The sequence below is a fragment of the Bos grunniens genome, chromosome 11, assembly GCF_055505025.1.
Source record: "Bos grunniens cultivar Pamir isolate PY7600 chromosome 11, Bosgru_T2T1.0, whole genome shotgun sequence".
Classification (NCBI taxonomy): Eukaryota; Metazoa; Chordata; class Mammalia; order Artiodactyla; family Bovidae; genus Bos; species Bos grunniens.
Window position 1 is genome coordinate 97,192,432 of NC_141175.1, and position 24,324 is coordinate 97,216,755.

Here is a 24,324-nt window from a genome sequence, read left to right on the forward strand (position 1 = left end):
AAAGAAAAGACCATGAAGCTACATTAGATAGCAAGATCAAGAAAGGCTTCTCTGAGGAGGGTATATTTGACCTGTGACTTGAAAAATGAGAATGAGCCACTTCTACAAGTGCTGAGAGTACGCCTAAGGTCTGAGGTAGAGCGTGCTGGTTAGGGTACCCAGAGCATGGTGAGCCAGAGACAGAGGCACATATCATGTGGCATCAAAAGCATGACCGTCTACCCAGCTGCATTGGTAGACATCCTGGATCATTCTCACCTCACCTCTTTCTCTCAGCTCCATTGCAGTATTAAAAGTTTTCGAGAATCCTTTTCTTCCTCACCAATTCCATTGCCTCTGCCCTAGTTCAGTCTCTCACTGACTCTCTTTTGCTGTTGCTGTTCAATTGCTCAGTTGTGTCCAACTCTTTGTGACCCCATGGACTGCAGCACACCAGGCTTCCCTGTCCTTCACCAACTCCTGGAGCTTGCTCAAACTCGTGTCCGTTAAGTCAGTGATGCCATCCAGCCATCTCATCCTTGGCCACCCCCTTGTCTTCCTGCCCTCAATTTTTGCCAGCATGAGGGTCTTTTCTAAAGAGTCTCTTTAGTCTCTTTGCATCAGGTGGCCAAAGTATTGGAGGTTCAGCCTCAGCACCAGTCCTTCCAATGAATATTCAGGGTTGATTTCCTTTAGGATTGACTGATCTCCTTGCAGTCTGAGAGACTCTCAAGAGTCTTCTCCAGCACCACATTTCAAAAGCATCAATTCTTTAGCACTCCGCGTTCTTTATGATCCAACTGTCACATCTGTACACGACTACTGGAAAAACAGTATCTTTGACTATACGGACCTTTGCAGGCAAAGTAATGTCTCTGCTTTTGACTGTCTTTGGGCTTCATCAAGTCTTCCTGTCCCTCCAAGCTTCTCTGTTTCCTCAGTTTATCATCCTCTTTGGCCCTCCCTTATTTCTCCATTGACTCCCAACAGTCAATAATTTTAGCTACTGTTTCACCACAGACTCTACCCTCTTACTCTTTGACTTCCCAGTAACACCAGACAGCTGATGCCCAAACAAGAACTAATTGGCCCAGTCTTGACCTCTGCAAGTGTGTCCTGGGGTGCAGGGAGAGGCAGCGTGGTACACAATGGTATGGTGGATACAAGGTGCCCTCTGGGTTTTCAATCTAGCTAGATGTCAGTGTGAATCTCAGAGGTGCTACTTACTCAGGAGTGAATTCAGTCTGAGCGAACAAGGTTGTTGTCCCAATAAATCAGATAGGGAGAATAATACACAAGACACAGGGCCTGGAATATAACAGGTGCTAATTCCCCTTGCCACCAGCGCTAGCACCCAGGCTCATGAGGCCCTCTGCATAAAACCACCCAGCTGTACAAATGAGGGTTCCCACTGTTACCAGGTCTCAGAAGTACAGTCACTTCCATTCATTCCTGTCAGTGTCCTTTCCCATGTCCCTCTAAGCAAGCCTCTTGATGCATTTCCTACCCCACTTCACCTAGAAAATAAGGCCTCCAGGCATGAAATCCATCAACTACCTCCCTTCTAGTCCTTCTGTGTCCTTACCATTGCTGCAGTCTATCTCTGAACAAAAGAATTCTTCCTCTAGCCCATGCCTGGCCCTATCTGTTCCCTTCTATTGGATTCTTATTTCTTCAACCAGCCTTTCCTTACCTGGGTCTTCACCTTCTCTCCTCCACCCTTTTCCTCTCAGCCTGTAAACAGCTCTTCCTGCCTGATCCTGTTCTCTTTTCCCCTTCTCTCCCCTGAACTTCTTGAAGAGGTGGTTAACACTCACTGTCTCTCCTTCCTCCTTACCAATCACTTCCCAATATGCTGCAACTGGTTCATCCCCACCATGCTTAAGAAGTTGACTAAGGCAGAGATTTTAAACTGGCAGCACAAACATGTGTTTAATTCAGCTCTCATAGACTATAATAGTTTTTTAAATTGTTGCTAACATAAAGAATTATGAGATTTCATGTAAAAATATAGAGAGCTTTCTTGAAAATTCAGACACCCTGATGACTGCCCGTATTTCTACTTGGCAACAATCAGCTAGAGCTGAGTGATGGATAAGCATATGCGTTGCGGTTTGCCATACTCCCCACTACTCCCTACTGTACCCTGCTAATCTCATTTATGCTAAGCACCCAAGTTTAACTCTGTTCTCAGGTCTCTCTTTTTGTCTCATTCTCAAATCAGTAAGTCAGTAAAAACAAAATAATCAACAGCACTGTGAAGCTATGGTCTGGCTTATCTCTCTGAGATATCAGTGATGCTGACTGCATCCTCTGAACTGAAATGCTCTTGGTTGTCTTAAGGCAGTACTTTCTAGATATTTTTTCCTATCTCTTTGAGGACTCCTTCTCAATGTCCTAACCTGGTGCCTCTTGCATGTCTCACTTAAATCTTGATCTTCCTCAGGATTCCTCCTTGGCCTTCTTGTCTACCCTCTTTCTACACTCTTCCTGGACCATCTCATATTCTTTCTGGCATCATCCTATAACCAAGGTCACCAGCGTCTCTAGGTCCTAACTGTACTGAGCGTTTCCAACAGCCAACTGTACTGCTCCATCTGGGAGTTTGGCAGTCTTCTCGAGTCAGCCTCAACATATTCAAAATAGCTCTGCCTCTCTTCTTCTGTCACCCTAGCCTTATCCTCCTCTGTTTTGACTAATGGTGCCCCTAGCTATCCAGCCATCTAGAGGAGAAATTTGGGGCTCACTCTTGAAGCCTCCTTGTCTCTCATCATCCATGTCTAATCAGACACTAACTTCTTTCACTCACTTCCTGACTATTTTTTTGGCTCCCTTCCCTTTCCCCACCATTGCCACCACCTTTATTCAGGTTTTTATTGTCTCACATTCCTGCCAGCACAAGAACCACCTGCTGCTCCCACTGTCTCTGTTGCCCCATCCATCCCATGCCTTAGATAGCAGCAGAGTTAGCGTTAAAGACATTTCAAACCTGCTCCTTTGGCACACTTCTGGGAGTCATGGTATTCTGGGGTGCAGCACCATAAAGTATTGTGCGTATGAGTTAGAAATAATTTTACTAGCAGAAAATACTACCAATTTATCTGTATATAGCTTCAAGGACTGCATTTACTTAAATGATTTTTTACTTCTGAATTTTTCTACTACTTTAAACTTACATCCTTTTTATTGATTATTGATACTTGTTGGCAGGCATCAAAGGTTTACAGAAATTTTATAGACGAAAATTTAACAGTTGAACAAATAACCTTATTTTTTCCTTAAATTGGGAGAAGGCTAGGACTGCTTTATTCTGAGAGGGTAAACCAGTTCTCCGTGGTATGAGAGTTCAAGTACTACTTTCTTCAAATGTAAATTTGGTCATGTTACTCTTCAGGTGAAAAATAGTCAATAGCTCTCTAGGATCTAAAGCCTAGGGTCTATGACATGGCTCAAAACATCCATCATGATCTGGCCCTAACCTGCCTGGGTAGGTTCTGTCACATCCCTCATCCAGACACCCCAGCCAGCCTGGACCCTGTATATTCTAACTTCAGCTACCCTTGGTTGACCCCACATGTCCTGGATTCCAGCCACATCAGACCACACACAGTTCTCCGAGGAGGAGAGCACGTGATTCCTTGGACCTTTTGTGCCTGCCATTCCCTAAATCTTCAATCCCCCTCCCCCTTCAAGGCCAAATTAGAAGGCAGATAAGTGGAGCTGGTATGAAAGGATGAGACAGAACAAAGAGCAGGATGCCTGAGCCAGCTCTGTCTGCAGCATTACCTGTTGCCCGGAAGAGCTGGGCGCTGGGGTCTCCGGCTGTGGACACTGCCTCTGGCCCCAGCCTGTTTCCGCTGCTGCCACCCTGGCTGCTGCCGCTGGCTCCTCTTCCCCACCAGCAGGGCTCAACAAACTCACTTTTGTTTCCAGTTAAGCACCAGGGGAAGTGAGGGGAGAGGAGAAGAGGGAGAGGGAAAAAGAGGGAAAGGGAGAGAGAGAGGGAGGGAGAGGGAGAGAGAGAGAAGGAATATGTGAAAGACTGGGGAAGTGGGGAGAGCGTTATGTGAGAAGATGTAGTAAACGTGAGAGGAAAAACTATCGAGAGTGCATTAAAGATATTCTGAGTATAGGAGAATTGTGTGTGTGTGTGTGAGAGAGAGAGACAGAGAGAGAGAGAGAGAGCAAGTGAGCAGTGAGCAAGAGAGGAAAGACCCTCAGGTTCTCAGATGCACTGGGGAGAGAAGGTCTTGGTGGCCGAGGCAGAGCCTCTTGCAGGCAGCCAGGTCTCCACAGCAGCAGGGGGGTGGCACCTGCAGGCGCCAGAGGCCTGGCAGGACTGCCCTTTTGCCCCCTCCCCCATGAGCCCTTCCCGCCAAGCCTGGGGGCCCTAGGGGAGCCCGGGCACCTCTCCTCAGGCCCCTTTATAACGGCAGAGGTAGGATTTTCCCTGAGACTCCCCGGAACTTCCTTAGGGCCTTGGCTGCAGGTGAGCTGGCTGGAGCAGGTCCTGGCCCGGCCTCTTTCAGTCCTCCAGCCCCAGGGTGGAGGTGGGGTGGTATGAGAAGAGGTGCTTTGAGGTCTCAAGTTTCACAGCAACTGCCCTTGGTCAATAATGTCCCCTGAAGCTGGTTTCTCCCCTTCCTCTACTTCACAACCCAACTCCTGATCCTTTCCATCTAAGTCTGCTTCCAAGACAAAATGCCAAATATCACTTGGTGGGTGTTTTCTGAGAGCCCATGGACAGGGGAACTGGTCATTCAGGGTAAGTGGTGAACCCCCCTGGGGAATTATTTTGCTCTGCTGAGAAACTCCTAATCTCCTGGGTTCAGTTCAACAAGTACTTACTGAGTACTTAGAATGTGCCAAGGTTGATTAGAGGTCATGAGTGGCTGCTGCTCCAAGAAGCTCTGAACCCTGAATTTGCCAAGTCTCAGAGCTGGGAGAAAGCTGAGCGATGGTTGAATCCAAACACTTCACGGATGAGAAATCTGAGAACTGGTTTATAGCACAGAAGGCCCAACTGGGCCCCTAATTAGGGGAGCCTAGAGGAGAGCAGTTTGCCGACACCCTCACCTAGCACTGCAACCCCCAAACCCCCTGCCTCTGCCACTGGCTCCCTTACCACATCTTCAGGCCTGAGACTCAAAGATCAAGTGTGCCCACTTTAAACCCGAGAACATAGGAGCAGAGGCTCAGGGCTGTGTGGTTAGGTCGGACGCCCCAAGCAAATGCCACCACCAAGGAGTTCCTGCTTTGGCGGGCTCCTTAGCAGGGCAGGGCAGTGAGGAGATGGGCCCCTAAAGGATCTCAGGCTACTGTTTGTATTGCACTGTGGCTGGCGCCAGCCCATTTCCTTCTGAACACCACTGGACCCTCCTTGCACGCCACACTGAGTCAGGGGCTGTGTCTGATCTCGAAACCCCAGAGGAACACCCACAGAGAGATCACCAAGGATGCCAGAGGATTCTCTTTATTCATGTGGTGCTTTAAGAGCTCAGACCTGGGTTCAATTCCCGACTCTGATAATTACTGGCAGTGGGATCTTGGCAAAGCATTAAGCAGACTGAGCCTTAGTTTCTCCGTCTATAAAGTGAGAATAGTCACCCCTGCTTTACTGGATTATGGTGACCATCAAATGAGATGATGTATGTGACATGATTGGCACAGTGCTTGGCATATGCCAGTCACCCAGTAAACATTGCTATGATTGATGTCACCAACAGGTCTGACATTTTCCTCCCTCATAACATTCCAAGAGCTCAATCCTTCTCGTTTCTGAGCACTACTACTCCCGTGCTACCCCTCCCCATCTCCCTTCCCTCGGGCCCACAGAAATCTAGTGATGTGCTGGGTTCGTGCCTCAGGGTTTCACTGCATCTCCAATGCACTCCAGGTCCCACATGCAAGTTCACCCACCAATGAGAGAGGCTGCAGATAAGAGCCCCTCTGGTCGAGAGCTCACAGCAACAGTTACACAGTGACGGCCCAAGTGGACTAAACTAGCAGTTTCTGGGAGAAATCCAACCTTGGCAGGACCAAGCTTGAGGAAACACACAAAAAGAATCAAACGGAATCATGCTTTTACTGGTGACAGGGAGGGGGGCACCTGTCCAGTCATTAGTTGAGCAAAGCACAAAATCACCTGGAGTGCAACTGGACTGCAGCCTGCAGGTATTCAACTCCTAGAAGACCCAGGAGGTGTTTAAGACCACCAGGAGGTCAGTGTGAGGGCCTGGGGTCCTCAGCTCAGAGTCTTCTCAGAAGCACTCTCTCCCAGGCTCCACGTGAGTCACTGGACACCCACCTTGGTGAGGTCAAGGTCTGTCTGGCTTACGTTGTGTTACTGGCCCCAGAAAAGGGTTCACAGCATGGGCATTCAATAAACATTCGCCAGGTGAATGAATTTCACTGCTTAACACTCATGAGTATATCAGCAGGGACCAGCCTCAGCGGAAAGAAGCCGTGAACAAGGAAATGGAGCTGGGTATGGCTTTTCCAGTAGTCATGTATGGATGTGAGATTTGGACCATAAAGAAGTCTGAGCACCGAAGAATTGATGCTTTCGAACTGTGGTGTTGGAGAAGACTCTTGAGAGTCCCTTGGACTGCAAGGGGATCCAACCAATCAATCTGAAAGGAAATTAACCCTGAATATTCACTGGAAGGACTGATGCTGAAGCTGAAGCTCCAATACTTTGGCGAAGAGCTGACTCATTAGAAAAGACCCTGATGGCTGGGAAAAATTGAAGGCAGGAGGAGAAGGGGATGACAGAGGAAGAGATGGTTGGATGGCATCACTGACTCAATGAACATGAATTTGAGCAAGCTCTGGGAGTTGGTGATGGACAGGGAAGCCTGGTGTGCTGTGGTCCATGGGGTCACAAAGAATTGGACACGACTGAGCAACTGAACAACAGCAACGAAGGGGATCAAGAACAGTTCAAGGTCCCCAAGTTCTGAGGAGTGGGAGAGACAGAAACGGGGGGCTCCAAAGTCATGCCTGCATTCATCTGAGGCGGTCTTCAAGAGAAGGCAGGAAGGCCCCAAGTCCTAGTTTCATGGACAGTAGGGTTGTTTTTTTTTCTTTTTTTCCTAGAGAGCAGTCCATAAACTCAAAATGTGCTCTCTGGGAAGGCAGGGAAGAGAATCTGCGAACCTGTAGTTTTTGCGGGAATCATACCATCAGTAGCTTCGGGTCATCTGCTGGCCCATACACTCCCTCACCCAGGGGATGATGCTCTGTGGCTGTGTCTGTGGAGTACCTGAACTGTGCCTCTTGGCCATGGTTAATTGAACCAGGAACAGTTCATTGGACACCTGACTCAAGCCTGGAAATTTTGAATTTGGTTTCTGAGATAGCTGGGTGTTTCCTAATGGAAGGAGCGTACAAACTGAAAGCTGAAGGTGCGGAGAGGCAGTAAAGGCTACACACAGCAAGAAAGAAAGCAGACTTATAGAAGAAGCAGGGGGAAGGCCACGAGTCCCAGAGAGGGGACTGAGGGTGTTCATCCTCCTGCTGAGCCTGGTTGGTTGTTCTTTTGGGACTGTGAGAAACTCCTTTATTCATGTAGTATAAACTGTTACCCTCCCTCACTCCCTCCTTGCTCAAGACAGCTCACGTAGGTTTCTGGTTGTTGTTGTTTAGCCGCTAAGTCGTGTCTGAGTCTTTCAAGACCCCGTGGACTGTAACCTGCCAGGCTCCTTTGTCCATGGGATTTCCCAGGCAAGACTACTGGAGTGGGTTGCATTTCCCTCTCCAGGAGGTTCTGATACTTGTGATCAAATTACTTTCTTAATCATGAGTCTCCCTTATACGAAATTCTAGGGCATGGAGATTTTCTTCTGTATTCCTTCTCAAAAACTGCAAGTTTAAGAGTTATAAAAGAATGTTAAGTCTAGCTAAAGGGCTAAACTTAGACGAGACAGACTTTGTGAGACTGTATTAACTTTAGTTAATACATTGTGTGTTTGTGTGTGTGTGTGTGTGTGTGCTCAGTCACTCAGTTGTATCCAACTCTGTGTGTCTTTAGCTGTGCAGAAATGGGTGGTGAGCTGAGGTGGGGCAGAGGGAAACAGATGTGACCAAAAAGTGGGTGAGGGGAGTGAGTGTATGTACTGAGAGGGAGGGGAGAAGCTGGGGCTGGAGGTGGCTGAAGAGAATCAGGAGATGTGATGGGACTGGTGAGGTGCAGTGGGGGTGAGGTGGGAGTTGCCAAAAATATGGTAGAGAAAAGCAGCCAGTAGGAAATTTCAAGTGACAACGGGATTTTTAAGAAAGGGAATATTTAATGAGTGAAGTGAAAGTCACTCAGTTGTGTCTGACTCTTTGAGACCCCATGGACTATACAGTCCAAGGAATTCTCCAGGCCAGAATACTGGAGTGGGTAGCCTTTCCCTTCTCCAGAGGATCTTCCCAACCCAGGGATCGAACCTAGGTCTTCCACATTGCAGGCAGATTCTTTACCAGCTGAGCCACAAGGGAAGCCCAAATATTTAGTACCTCTCTTTAAAAACTGTGTATCTCTGCAAGGTGAAAAGGTTCTATGGTTCTGAACCTCAAGAAAGCCTGCTCCTCACTTATATGTGGGATGTGACCCATTTGGGGGAGACCAAAGGAGGACTGAGCCCCATTCCTGAGCTGTGGCTTGCCTGGAGGTGAGAACAGAGAACAGGTACAAGAAGTGAGACATGGTGAGACTGTGAGCCCAGCACGCAGGTCTCGTAGCAGGAGTGCTACTGGGACTGGAAATTCACAGAAGTTTATGCAGAGGCGAGGACGCTAACTCTCAGGGAGTAAGGTAAATCCAAGTAACATATGTGTTATAATAACTTTATATAGATATCCTTTTTTTTTTTTTTTTTGCTGCACGGCGTTCTCTATTTGCAGAGCAGGGGCAACTCTCTAGCTGCAGTTGCGGGTTTCTCATTGCGATGGCTTCTCTGGTTGTGGAGCACAGGCTCTAGGGCGCTTGGGCTTCGGAAGCTGTGGCGTGTGAGCACAGTAGTTGTAGCTCTCGGGCTCTGGAGCACTGGCTTAATAGTTGTGGCACATGGGTTTAGTTGCTCCATGGCATGCGGGATCTTCCCGGATCAAGGATCGAACCCGTGTCACCCACATTGGCAGGCGGATTCTTTACCACTGAGCCACCAGGAAAGCCCTAATAACTTTATATTTATCAGAACTTTAATTGGTTCACTTGCAAAATTGAACTTTCAACCTCAATTTCCCCTTAAGGTATAAAGTTCACTAACTCAGGATTCTCTTCCAATAGGGGTTTTTGTTTGTTTGAATGTTGTATATGTTGATAATTCCAGGAAATAAAAGAAATCCAATTGTCTTTGTTCCTATGTTGGAGTCCCTTAGTGGAGGAGATGCTTTAGAGATAAATTTGTTCTCTGTCCCAACCCTCACACCTTCCTTATCAGAAATGGGAAAGACCATATGAAATCTATTTTTGGTCCTAAAGCCTTGAAGTCACATGAGGCTCAAACACCTGGGGAGAAAACAGCCGCTTTCTCCCCTACTGCTCATCTTGGTGGTTTTGATCTTTCAGTGACTCTTGAGTTGTTCAGTGCTTGGCAAGTAGAAGATGACCTTAATACTTTTTCACACCCCTCCCTCCAGAAGGATCTCATTAGCTTCTCAGTACCAGTGAGAACAGCCAAACTAGAGGTCTACTCATAAAGGAAAAAAGATTTGGGCTCCTTGCTTTTAAATTGGGTTAACACAAATCAATTGAAGTAACGTATGTCAAGTGCCTGTAATGTACCATGTGCCACATGAAGGACTTTGCGTCTGTTTTTATTCTACCTAGGAGCTCACAGCTCAGCGTGACCAACATCCTGACTTTCTTTGAACTGACCGACTTTAGCACTGACAGTTCCGTGTCCCTCGTCCTGGGAAAGCCCTCTATCCCAGGCAAACGGCAACAGTTTGTCACGTGACAACCATCTTCCACTCTGCAGATGAAGGCACTGAGGCCCCAGAGCCTGCACACCAGGCTGGGCTTGGCCTGTTTCCTTTCTCTTAGATCTTGGCTCCAGTTCTTAGCACCAGCCAAGAAGAGCCAAAGAACAGTCATATTTCTACAGCTGCTCTTTACCCTCTTGCTCCTAATAGCTTCTCCAGAGGCTCTCAGAGTCAGAGAATGCATTCTTTCAAGGGAAGGAAGCATGGCTTTTACTGATTCTCACCACAGCTTGATGGTTCTATTCCCTGTATATGTTCTGCTAGAGTCAAAACTGGAGGAAGGGGCGGCCAAAATAATATTCATATTGGAGGAAGGGGTGGAGGTGGGACAAATAATCCTATGCTATGGCATATTATATTATGGGGTAACTACTATCTACCTATCCCTTTCATCATAAGGTAGTTTGGCTGCTTGAAAAAATATAATTCTTAGCCCATGTCCAGCTGGTCATGACTGACTGGTGATGACTTACAAAGGGCAGAAGTGTACTGGAAGAGGAACACACGGGTTTTGGAGTCTACTGATGTTTTCAATTTCTAGCTTCATGATTCCTGTGTACCACACTACATCTCTTTGAACCTTGATTTCCCAATCTGAAGATGAGGATGATAATATCTGCTTTTTATTAATGTGACACATTTAGTTAACAAAATTATTATGAAATATCATTTCACAGTATACATCTCTTGCACACACATCATCTTGCTGGATTCCTGTTGTTTTGTGAGGCAGGAACTGAAGGAGTCACCTATCAATCCTTCAACTACACAGGCTTAGCTATGTCTAGCCGCTGTGCCTGGTCTACCCGCTGACCCCATTCTGCACAATTCCTCTCTTCCGTAAAGCTAGGTCCTCGTGGACTTTGTGGCCAGCTGGAATGCCTGCCTGTGCTGTCTGAATGGATTCACAGAATAGACAAGGCACTCAGAGAGGAAAAACACATCTGGTCAGTTGCCCTGCAGCAAAGAAAAGTGGCAGATTCAGGCAATTATCTAGATGATGCAGTACAATGATTTGGGCACTGTTTTGTTTTCCGTTCCTCAGGTCACTGTCACTGACCCGGGAATCTCATAGAGCAGGGTTTATATTTGCATCACACACACAATGCCCCCTCTGATTTGGAAGAAGTGAAGGACAGACGGGTGGACCTCTACCACCCCTAACAAAGGGCTGGAACAAGTTCAGCTGCCATGGGTGAAAACTCACTGTGGTTGTTGACTTTGCTTGCAGGCTTTGTAGCCCCCTTAAATCAAGAATGTCTGTAACTGGGGCCTGGAAAGTATTCTTAGAGGTAGGTGGGTTCTATCAGAATTTTTAAAGTTCGTGTTTCCATTTTGAAGATAATCTTTAAAAGATTTATTTTATTAGCTATAAGGATAAAACATGTTATAATTCAAAATTCTAAGATATTTTATGGAAAAAAGCCTTAATGAATTAATATATTATTTCTCAAACTAGGATTTTTATGGTCCCTTGGGGCTCTACAAATATACAAAAGCACTTTCATGAGTCTACAATAAGTTATTTTCCCTTTAAAAGAAGTTCTTACTTTACCCAAGCTTGGAAGACGTGCCTGAAACTTCCTGTCTTCCTATGCCTTCCCACTGTCTCCTCTGTTCCACAGCCATGCCATGTGCCATGCATGGGGACAGCAGGCTGAAGGGAATGGACTGAATGTGCAAATGTACCAAAGGATTCTCCTTTCTCTTCCCTTTGGTTTCCAGTTAAAACCAGTGTCCCCTTAACTCAACCAGAAACCACCCAAACAACACAAAATCCACCATTCATGACCACTTCTGTGAAGTACCATGTTGCATCAATATATACCATTTGCAGAGAGTACCAGCTCTAACCCACCTTCCTCTTTCCTGACTGAGGAAAGACCCAGCAGACTCCACTTTTAAAGGGTGACTCCATCCCTGAATGTTCTGGGGTGACAGGGAAATGCTCCAGAGAGTGAGTGAGAGGCATCCAGACCCAGCCTGGGGAGCAGGCCTCCCTATCAGGCTTGCCCTTCTTTGGGTCTCAGATATGCCAACTCCCAAATATGTATGTGTGTGCATGTTTGTGTGTATGTGTGTATCAGAGCTCATTTCTTACATTAGACACAGCCGAAGGACTCCCCGTTAACCCCTCTCCCACATAGGCACAGAAGAAGTCATAGGCCTTGGTAGACTTGGTGCCAATAACCGCAGTTGTTCAGGGCCGTGCTGGGATGGGGGTGACTCAAATGGTCTTTGCCAGAGTGTATGTCACTGTCTGCTACAGGAATGTTAAGAGGCTGCTACTGCCTGACATCCCTTTGAAGGTTCAGATGGTAAGATAACTCATTTTGCTTTGTTCAAGACCATGGAAATGTGTAGTAGAAATCAAGTAGATGCTATTTATTTCACAGATTTGGGATGTGCTGCAGGTGAAATCATATCCCTAGAACCAGGGAAGACACAAAAGGATAAAATGTCACAGCAGCTGTGCTCTAGTCTTTCCACTCCTCTCAAGATTGATATTTTTCTTTCCACAGAAAGGAACAAAAAACTGCTTTTTAACAAGCCCAGAACTGATTCCTGCAGCAGCAGAGGCATGCCTCAGGGGTTCTGCTGACCTGGGAGAAAGCCTCCAGGGCTCTGGAAACTGTGGTGCAGAGCACCCAGACAATTCCAGACCATTCCTTCAAGCTCAGGTGAAGAGAGAGGGTGGAAGTAATGCAACAAAGAATTCGATTTACTGAGCACAACACCTCTCACCAGTCATGTTTGTTATTGGATCTTAGGGCGGCTGGATATTTGCCCTTAGGAATTTAGAAACAGGAAATAATTCTGAGAATTAAACCATGAAATCAAAGTGGAATGTGCCAGAGCGGAGGTCTCAAAGTTACCAGAGATGACAGGGGCTCAGCCTGACTGAAGGGACTCTCTGAGCAGGGGCTGGTCTGCTGTGGCAGCAGAGCAGAGGGGCCTAAGAGGCCTGAGCCACAGGGGCATTCCTCACATTCTCCTGCGAGTCCCCCTCCCCTGCCCTGCCCTGCCCTGTCTGGACCCCCCAGCAGATGGTTCCCAGAATGTTCCCCAAACTCACGTGTCTTGCTGACACGGTCCACACTGCTGCACGCACTGGCCAGCCCCTGCTGCGGCTTGTCTGGCCGCAAGCCCCAGTGGGCCTTTTGCAGGCCTGGAAGCTGTCCCTTCTGGTCTCTTTTCCTGTGAGGGTAACTGGGAACGGAAAGCCCGATGTGAATGGAACGGCAGTCTGTGGGCACAGAATAAAAGAGAGGGTAGGCAGAGTGACTGAAAGCTGGCATTTCTCCTTAATATCCTCCAGTTACAAAGAGCTGAGGCCACCGGAAAAGATCAGAAGACATGGGATTCCTGGACGGGGCCACTGGGCTTGACCGAATTCCAATTCTGAACCAACTCAGCAGTTGCTGGAAGGGGGACCTTTGGGCCTATAGTTAGAATTCTTTCAGAATGAGCATAACTCCCATCTCCCCATTCTTGCTAGTCCAGAGCAGCAATAATTACATATGATTTATGACACATGGGCCAGGAGAGAGGCCTTTAGCAGGTCACAGATTTAGTCCAAAATGCCAAGTCTCAGCTTTGATTGTTAATGGGAAAACCATATTCATTTCCATCAAGGCCATTTTCACTAACAACCAAAGACCATGTGAACTACTACTTATCAGAGAAGCGAGTTATCAAGAATTTCTCAAAAATGATTTTGTAAGCTAGAATTTTCAAGAGCTAGCAAGGACCCTAATTCAGAATTCCACTAAGAAGCCACCACTAAATCTGTGGTCAAAGAGGCAACTGGAATCCTCTCAGCTCTCCAGAAAGACCTTCTACTATCAGTTTTTCATCTATATTGTCTTGAGTTGGTCAACAATTTTTAAAATAATTAATAGCTTTTTTAAATGTTTTTTTAATTTTTTATTATAAATTAATTTATTTTAATTGGAGGCTAATTACTTTACAATATTGTATTGGTTTTGCCATACATCAACATGAATCTGCCACGGGTGAACATGTGTTCCTCATCCTGAGCCCCCCTCCCACCTCCCTCCCCATACCATCCCTCTGGGTCATCCCAGTGCACCAGCCCTGAGCATCTTGTATCCTGCATTGAACCTGGACTGGCAATTCGTTTCACGTATGATATTATACATGTTTCAATGCCATTCTCCCAAATCATCCCACCCTCGCCCTCTCCCACAGAGTCCAAAAGACTGTTCTATACATCTGTGTCTCTTTTGCTGTCTTGCATACAGGGTTATCATTACCATATTTCTAAATTCCATATATATGCATTAGTATACTGTATTGGTATTTTTCTTTCTGGCTTACTTCACTCTGTATAATAGGCTCCAGTTTCATCCACTTCATTAGAACTGATTCAAATGTATTCTTTTTAATGGCTGAGTAATACTCCATTGTGTATATGTACCACAGCTTTCTTATCCATTCGTCTGCTGATGGACATCTAGGTTGCGTCCATGTCCTGGCTATTATAAACAGTGCTGCGATGGACATTGGGGTACGCATGTCTCTTTCAATTCTGGTTTCCTTGGTGTGTATGCCCAGCAGTGGGATTGCTGGGTCATAAGGTAGTTCTATTTCCAGTTTTTTAAGGAATCTCCACACTGTTCTCCATAGTGGCTGTTCTAGTTTGCATTCCCACCAACAGGGTAAGAGGGTTCCCTTTTCTCTACATCCTCTCCAGCATTTATTGCTTGTAGACTTTTGGATCGCAGCCATTCTGACTGGCGTGAAATGGTACCTCATTGTGGTTTTGATTTACATTTCTCTGATAATGAGTGATGTTGAGCATCTTTTCATGTGTTTGTTAGCCATCTGTATGTCTTCTTTGGAGAAATGTCTGTTTAGTTCTTTGGCCCATTTTTTGCTTTTTAGTACAATTTAAAAATTTTAGTTGTTGGGCTTCCCTGGTGTCTCAGAGTGTAAAGCGTCTGCCCGCAATGCGGGAGACCCAGGTTCAATCCCTGGGTCGGGAAGATCTCCTGGAGAAGAAAATGGCAACCCACTCCAGTATTCTTCCCTGGAGAATCCCATGGATGGAGGAGCCTGGTAGACTACAGACCACAGGGTCGCAAAGAGTTGGACATGACTGAGCAACTTCACTTTCACTTTCTCTTTAGTACAATTTTAGATTTACAGAATAATTGAGCAGATAGTACATTAAGTTCCATGTACTTAAGTTCAACCATACTGCCACCTCCACAGTTTCCCCTATTATTATTTTTAAATTTGGATATGATTGACGTATAATATTATATTAATTTAAGGTGTATAATATAATGATTTGATGTATGTACATCTGCAAAATGACAACCACAACAATAAGTTCAGTCAACATCCATCACCACACAAAGTTATGAATTTTTTTCTTGTGATAACTTTCAAAATTTAGTCTCTTAGCAACTTTCAAGCATATAATACGGTATTATTAACTACAGCCACCATAACTGTACATTACATTCAGATATCTTATAACTAAAAGTTTGTGCCTTTTAACCACCTTCACCCAATTCCCCACCTTCCACCCCTGGCCTCTGGCAACCACCAACCTGTTCTCTGTTTCTATGTCTGGATTTTTAGATTCCATATGTAAGGGAAATCATAGAGTATTTGTCTCTCTGACTTATTTCACATAGCATAATACTTTCAAGGTCCATTCATGTTGCAAATGACAAGATTTCTTTTTTTTTAATAGCTGAATAATATTCATGTATATATCACATTTTCTTTAAACATTCAATTGCTGACGGACACAAGCTATTTCCACGTCTTGACTATTATAAATAATGCTGCAATGAACATGAGAGTACAGATACATTTTCAAGATAATGACTTCATTTCCTTTGAATATATATCCAGAAGTAGAATTGCTGGATCCTACAGTATTTCTGTTACTAATTTTTTGAGGAATCTCCACAGTGTCTGCACCAATTTGCATTCCCACTAATGATGCAAAATGGTTTCCTTTTCTCCATATCCTCGCCAGCATTTGTTATCCTTTGTCTTAGATGGTGGCCATCCAACAGTTGGGAGGTGATATATCTTTGTGGTTTTAGTTTGCATTTCTCTGATGATTAATGATGCTGAGCACGTTTTCATGTACCTGTTGACCATTTGTATGTTTTCTTTGGAATGAATTCTATTCAGTTCTTCTTCCCATTAAAAAAAATTATTTAGTTAGTTAGTTCTTTTTGGTTGCACTGGGTCTTCATTGCTGCACACAGGCTTTCTCTGTGTGCAGTGAGCAGGGCTACTCTTCTCTGCAGTGTGCGGGCTTCTCATTGCAGTGGTTTCTCTTGTTGTGTAGTACAGGCTCAATAGTTGTGGAGCACAGGCTTAGTTGCTCCATGGCAACTTGGGAACTTCCTGGACCAGGGATCAAACCAGTATCCCCTGCATTGCAAGGCGGTCTCTTAACCACTGGACCACCCAGGAAGTCCTTCTTCCCATTTTTTTAAAATGGAGTAGTCTTTTTTTTTTTGTAACTGAGTTTTATAAGATCTTTATATATTTTAGACTTAACCCTTTATCAGATATATGATTTGCAAATATTTTCTCCTATTCCATAGGTTGACTTATTGTTTTGTTGACAGTTTCTTTTGCTATGCAGAAGCAATTTTAGCTTGATGTAGTTTAACTCATCTTTTATCCTGTTTCTTTTGCTTTTAATATCTAATTTAAAAAATCATCGCTGAAACTGATATCAAGGAGCTCACCCCTTATGTTTTCTTATAAGAATTTTATGGTTTCAGGTTCTACATTCAAGTCTTAAAGCCATTTTAAGTTGACTTTTCTGTATGTTGTAAGATAGGGGTCCTGTTCCATTCTTTGATGTGTAGCTGTTTAGTTCTCCCAACATCATTTATTGAAGAGACTATCTTTCCCCATCATATATTTTGGCTCCTTTGCTGTAAATTAATTGACTAATATATGTGTGGGCTTATTTCCAGGCTCTCTATTGATCTTTATTGATCTATATGTCTCATTTTATGCCAATATCATGTTGAATACTATAGCTTTGTAATATAGTTTGAAATCAGGAAGTGTGATCTTCAAGCTTTGCTCTTCTTGCTCAAGATTGTGTCGGTTATTCAAGGTCCTTTATAGTTTCATATGAATTTGTGGATTTTTTTTAATGTATATCTGTGGAGAAAAGTGTCGCTGAAATTTTGATTGGGATTCCATTGAATCTGTAGATTGCTTCGGGTAATATGGACATTTTAACAATAATAATTCTTCCAACCCATGAGCATGGAATATCTTTCCATGTATTTGTGTTGTCTTCAATTTCTTCCATCAGTGTTTTATAGTTTTCAGTGTACAGATCTTTAATCTCCTTGGTTAAATTCATTTCTAGGTTTTGACACAATTGTAAATTTTTTATTATTATTTTTTACAATATTGTATTGGTTTTGCCATGTATCAAAATGGAAGTATTTTCTTAATTTCTCTTTCTGACAGTTCATTGCTAGTATAGAGAAATGCTACTGATTTTTTGTATATTGATTTTATATGCTGAAATCTTAATTTTTTTTAGTTCTAACAGTTTGGTAGAATTTGGGGGGTTTTCTATTTATAATATCATGCCATCTGTAAATAGAAAGAATTTTACTTCTCCCTTTCAAATTTTAAAATTTCTTCTTCTTATCTTTTCTTTCTCTTGCCTAATTGCTCTAGCTAGGAGTTCAGTACTATTTTGAATAAAAGTGGCAAGAGTGAGCATCTTTGTCTTATTCTTGATCTTAGAGGAAAAGTTTCAGCTTTGCTTCCCTGGTGGCTCAGACGGTAAAGCGTCTGCCTGCAATGTGGGAGACCTGGGTTCAATCCCTGGGTTAGGAATATCCTCTGGAGAAGGAAATGGCAACCCACTCCAGTACCCTTGCCTTGAAAATCCCATAGATGGAGGAGCCTGGTACGCTACAGTCCATGGGGTTGCGAAGAGTTGGACACGACTGAGAGGCTCCATTTTCCTTTCCTTTCCTACGTTGTTAGCTATGGGCTTGTCATATGCGGCCTTTATTATACTGAGATACATTCCCTCTATAACCAGTTTGTTGAGTAATTTTTTTTAATCATGAATTGAGATGACCATATAATTTTTATTCTTCATTTCATTAATGTGGCATATCACATTGATTAATTTGCGATAAAAGTTTTCCCTAAGGCTGATCAGCAACTATTGATCATCATGATTATTTTTGAGGCCCAAGAAAGGAAGAAAGTGAAGTCGCTCAGTTGTGTCTGACTCTTTGCAACCCCATGGACTGCAGCCTACCAGGCTCCTCTGTTCACAGGATTCTCCAGGCAAGAATACTGGAGTGGGTTGTCATTTCCTTCTCCAGGGTATCTTCCTGACCCAGGGATCGAACCTAGGTCACCCTCATTGCAGGCGGACGCTTTACACTCTGAGCCACCAGGGAAGCCCAACAATTAAAATTTGAAAGACTGGGGCAGACTGAGAAATTAGACTTTGTGTTCTTACATCAAGCTCTACATTAACTTTGTTTTTTTTTTTCTGTTGTTGCTGTTTGTTAGTTTTTTTCTGGAGGAGAGGCTACCTCTTGATTCAAATTCCTGAAATTGACATACTAGATGCTTGGGCATCACTGACTGCACATGTCACAGTGAAACCACATGAAGCTGAACCTTGAAGAAGCGTGTCTAAACCTTTTAGAGACATGTTGGGGTCCATTCTGCTAAGCAGATTTTGTCTGTGCCTACTCTGGCAGGTGCATTCCTAGGCACTGGAGAGTAAGGTTACCTGGATGTTAGTGTTCATATCTCTTTAGAATTCCAGCTCACCCCACCACATCCTTGCTTGCTCTTCTGGATCCTCAGTCTCCCTTGGGTTAATGGGGTTAATGAGAAATGTGAGGTAGACATTTTTATGAAGTGCAGCCTCACTTCCTAGTGAACCAGTATCAGAATGACTGATGCTTTTCCTTCCTTCTGTCCCCCACCATAAGCCTGAGCAAAGCTAGAATTTGAGGTAAGCCACGAATACCAATATTTAGAGGTAAGCAGTTCTACTCTCGGAGAAGGCAATGGCGACCCACTCCAGTACTCTTGCCTGGAAAATCCCATGGACGGAGGAGCCTGGTAGGCTGCAGTCCATGGGGTTGCTAAAAGTTGAACATGACTGAGCGACTTCACTTTCACTTTTCACTTTTATGCACTGGAGAAGGAAATGGCAACCCACTCCAGTGTTCTTGCCTGGAGAATCCCAGGGACCGGGGAGCCTGGTGGGCTACCGTCTATGGGGTCGCACAGAGTTGGACACGACTGCAGCGACTCAGCAGCAGCAGCAGCAGTTCTACTCTAGGTGGCGCTGATGATAAAGAACCCACCTGCCAACGCAGGGCACAAAGAGACACAGCTTTGATCCCTGGGTTGGAAAGATCCCCTAGAGAAGGAAATGGCAACCCACTCCAGTATTCTTGCCTGGAGTATCCCATGCAGAGAGGAAACTGGTGGGCTATAGTCCAAAGGGTTGCACAGAGTCGGACACAACTGAAGTGACTTAGTAGGCAGGCAGGCAGTTCTGTTCTAAAGGTTTAGCATTCTTGATTCTTTCAATGATGAGACTGTATTCTCCACCCTGAGGCCAGGAATGGAGATAGGAAACAGCAGATGTATCAGAAAGGCCTTTACCCAGTGTTAGCTGGCCTGGGCGCTCCCTGGCTTGTTCTTCCCTTTCTGTATGACCATGCACATCTGGGACTCAGTATTCTCACCGAAACTGCAGGAATAAAAATTCTTTCTCTACTAAATAGGCATGGTTTTTGAGAAGGCAGAATAGAATGGTGAATGGGAACATGATTATGAAAACTGCAAAGAGCACCCTTTTAAAAAATATCAGGGGAGATAGCTGTCAGGGACATATTTTGTTTTTGCCCTGGATCTAACTTGTCTTATTTTTTCTACTATAACCATCAGAGTGTGGCTGTTCAGCTGGTGAACTGTAGGGAATCACTAACCCACTCCAAAGCTTCTTTATTTGCTCATAGGACCTGTTCTCTCCCTGTGAACATCTTGTAGTTTGGCTCAGGACAGTGCCAGCTCCTCACCACATTCTTCTCCATCAACTGCAGCTCAGGGAGCATCAAGCTGGACAGGAAGATTGCTATCTCCTTCCAAAATGGTTGGGGTAGTGCCTCTTTATAAACTCTGTGGCTGCTTTTCTGTAGAATGTAGGATACTTAGGGTCTCTGGGTAAGAAATTCTGGAGCAACAAAAATATCACCACTCAATACCCTCTTTCACTGGTTTTAACTGAGCTGCTATTTTTAAAATCTATAAAATGTTGATATTTGGCATTTAGTATGATTTGTAGAGCTTGTAAAATCGAGTTTGATTTTATATTGGGGAAGCTATGCCATAATCCTAGCAAAATCCAAGTTACCGGTCTCCAACCTGACCACATGGTCCCTGTAAGATATGGTTACAGCTAGTCCCACCAGATCTAGGGTAGACACTATGGGTGGGTCAGGGGAAAGGGATCAGCTCTGTAGTTTCCCCCAACTGAAAGGGCTGTTATAAAGATACCCAAGGAAAGTCTAGACCCTCTGAGAACTTGCATCAATTCCTCACAGTGACCTTACTTACCTTCCTGATCCTGACATCGCCTCCTGTAGTCCAGCTTCCCTACCCCAGCCTCTTCCTCCTCCACCTTCATATCTATAAAGTAAAAGATGAACACAACCTCAAAATGTACACAACATAAAAAGGTATAATTTCAAGGAGAAATGGTCAAATTCATACAATGGAAGACCTTAGAGCAGATGAAAAAAATTAAGAAAAAAAAACATATAAACAAATTGAGGAACCTCAAATATATGTATGTTGGGGAAAGTGAAAGTGAAAGTGAAAGTCACTCCGTTGTGTCCGACTCTTTGTGACCCCATGGACTATACGGTCCATGGAATTCTCCAGGCCAAAATACTAGAGTGGGTAGCCTTTCCCTTCTCTAGGGGATCTTTCCAACCCAGGAATCGAACCAGGGTCTCCTGCATTGCAGGCAGATTCTTTACTAACTGAGCTACCAGGGAAGCCATATGTTAGGAAATATTCCATTTGTACTTGAAAAAAGAGGTGTGCTTTTTTAAGTACATATGGAATATTTACAAAGAGCACACAAAGAGAGCACATAAACTAGGTCTTGGGAAAGACCTTTACTAAAGACCTCCTTTAGTAAATTTTAAAGAATCTGTATCATACTTATATAGTATTAATAAGATAACAAAAACAACCCCCCAAAAAACTATACATATTATCTGTGGATTCTGCATTCATGAGTTCCACAAATCATGAATTTGAATCTGTCATGCACTAGCAACTATTTACATAACATTTACATTGTATTTATAATTTTTTACTTAGTATTTACATTGTTAGATATTATAAGTAATCTAGAGATGATTTAAAGCATATAGGAAAATGGTTTATATACAAATACTATGTTATTTCATATAAGGTACTTAAGCATCACAGATTTTGGTATGGAGGAGGTGAGCCTAAAACAAGTCCTCCACAGATACCAAAGAATGATTGTATATATAAACAAACATTTATTTATAAACATATATATAATAAATGTATTATACATACATATATGTGGAAACTAAAATAATCTTTAATGATGGATTTTATAGAAAATCACAATGGAAATTATTTCATATTTAGAAGTGAACAATTACAACTTGAAACTTGTGGGGTATAATATACTTAGAGTGAGAAAGAAGGAAGAAAGGAAAGAAAGAGGGAGAAAGCAGAGTAGAAGGAAAATAAATATGATAAGCATTTAACCAAAGAACCTACAAAAAGAATAAGATAGAAAAGAAAGCAGAATGTTAATATAAAAGATGAAAGCAAAAATTATGAAATAGAAAACAAGCATAGAGATGGTTAATAAATCTGAAGGCAATTATTTGAAAAGATTATTAAAATAGGCAAATCATGCAAGACTAATCAAGAAGAATATTCATAAGTAAACATAATTTGGAATGAAAAAAGGATGTAACTTCAACTATAGTAGAGAATTTAAAAATTATAAGTGAATGCCTTGAAAAATTTCATGCCAATATATTTAACTTAGATAATAATAGCAACTACTGTTACAATATGCTAGGCACTGTTTTAAATGCTCTGCTCTGCACATATGAATTACTTGAATCTTCGCTATGAAATAAGTAACATTATTATTCCCATTTTACAGATGAGTAAACTGAGGCACAGAGAGCTCTATTGACTGCTTAAATGGGGGAACAGGGATTCAAACCCAGACTGTCTGAAACAGTTTCTGGAACTAGACACAAGCTCTTAGACACAAGGCTAATAAATAGATACTTGATTAGAAAAATAATGGAAATAATCAAATAACTTTAAAGAATTAGAAAACCTGAATTAACCAGTAACCATTAATTGAAAGTGCTTCTCTGGTGGCTCAGTGGTAAAGAATCTGCCTGCCAATGCAGGAGATGAGTTTGATCCTTGGTTGGAAAGATTCCCTGGAGAAGGAAATGGCTACCCACTCCAGTATTCTTGCCTGCGAAATCCCATGGACAGAGGAGTCTGGCAGGGTATAGTCTAAGGGGTCATAAAAGAATCAGACATGATTTAGTAACTAAACAACAACAACACTAATTGAAATGGTTATGCTGCCTTTTGAAAAGCATTATTGAAAGCTTTGTAGGTACAAAAGGATCATCATATTATTTTTTCTATTTAAATAATTTTATCTCTTATTTTTTCTATTTTTATTGTTTGAAAATGTTCTATAATTAGAAGAAAAATAAACACCAGAAGAAGACAGGTTTTTTTGTAATGCTTTACCTGAACCATCAAGTATTACATAATCTTTAACTTATACAAAATTGTTCTCAAAGTAGGGAAAGGGGAGCTGGAGTCAGTCAATATATCTGAAGACCAGGATAAAGGATGCGGCTGAAAACAGGAAGCTTGGTTGAAAATCTTTATAAGGACTAAGTTAAATCCTCGGATCTCTCCCCTAAGTTCAGTCTTCTAGAATGGTTCCCCTACCCCAGAAGATGGAAAGGTTAGCTCAGAAGGCCCTTGAATAACTGAGAGCAAGAAGGAGTGATTTCACTGGGGGTAAAAAAGGATTTACTTAAAGATCATTAGCCACTCAGCCCTCTGAATATTTGACTCCTAGAACACTAATGAAGATTACACACTCCAGAGAGGAGGTTGGAGGACTTAAAAGATTCTGCCATTCTGAAGATCTCCTACAATATGGTAAGCCCCCAATTGCCACCCAATTGCCCATCTTTAGTCTATCATTCAAGAACTTCAGGCTGTCAAACATCTGTTTAGCTGCTCTACTCCAAATTATGATGGCCAGCTGAATCACCAGAATGACACAGACCAAAACAAACAGGAAAAGAAAAGGTCCAAGTAAATAGGAACACTGCAAGCAGCCAAAGAACCATTAAAAAACCATACAATTAACATATTCAAGTGGACTAGAGAAAAACATCATATCCATGACAAAATGAAAAGCAGAATGCAACAAACCTGGAACCTTAAAAGAATAAGAAAGCAGCAGTACCGGGAGGAACAGGTATATCTTAGGTCGGGCTCTGGACACAATGCCTCCAAGGGAATCCTTGCCTGCGTGCATGCTCAGTCACTTCAGTAGTGTCTGACTCTCTGAGACCCCATGGACCATGGCCCGCCAGGCTCCTCCATCCACGGGATTCTCCAGACAAGAATACTGGAGTGGGTTGCCATTTCCTTCTCCAGTGATAAGTATGAAGTAAGTGAAATGAGGGAAGTGAAGTCACTCAGTAGTGTCCAACTCTTTGCAACCCCATGGACTGTAGTCCACCAGGCTCCCCTGTCCATGGGATTTTCCAGGCAAGAGTACTGGAGTGGGTTGCCATTGCCTTCTCCAAGGGAATCCTTAGAACAATCGATACTCTGGATGTGTTTGAATATTTTGAGAGGATACCAAGGTTCTATCAAGAATAAAGAGTTGTAGAAAGGAAAAGCAATCATGGTACATTATGCAAGTCAGTATTTATACAATCATAATTGCTGGGAGCCAGCATGGGAGTCCCCACCCACGACAAGGTCATGTGGGAGAGTTCTGGTGGGCAAGGCAAGCCAGAACTCAAGGGGTGCCCCTCTGGGCCTGCCTGAGCATCTACCCCAAAACCAGAGTCTGTCTGTTTTACTATTTCACGACTTTCACCAACTCTTCTGACATTAATGGGGGGCTATCCCTGACCACCTTTCCCTGTAAGAAAATCAATTTAGAACTCTAGTTAATAAGTCTCCTGAGCATAATAGGAGTGTTTCAATTCAAACCCCTCTGATGAC

The 24,324-nt window shown here is 43.5% G+C and overlaps 1 protein-coding gene across 2 annotated transcripts in view; it reads right to left on the bottom strand.

The window, feature by feature from the left end:
* SLC4A5 (solute carrier family 4 member 5) overlaps nucleotides 1-24,324 on the bottom strand; it is a 125,202-nt gene that overhangs the window by 81,873 nt on the left and 19,005 nt on the right. The window contains exons 2-3 of one of the 2 annotated variants that reach the window (XM_086327665.1): nucleotides 20,590-20,661; nucleotides 13,028-13,198 (exon numbers count right to left, since the gene is read on the bottom strand). In XM_086327665.1, the coding sequence (XP_086183791.1) occupies nucleotides 13,028-13,198; nucleotides 20,590-20,659 (241 nt within the window). In that variant the 5' untranslated portion in view covers nucleotides 20,660-20,661. Of the gene's footprint in view, nucleotides 1-3,765; nucleotides 3,870-13,027; nucleotides 13,199-20,589; nucleotides 20,662-24,324 lie in introns of those variants that run through there. The other variant, XM_086327666.1, reaches the window with a different exon arrangement.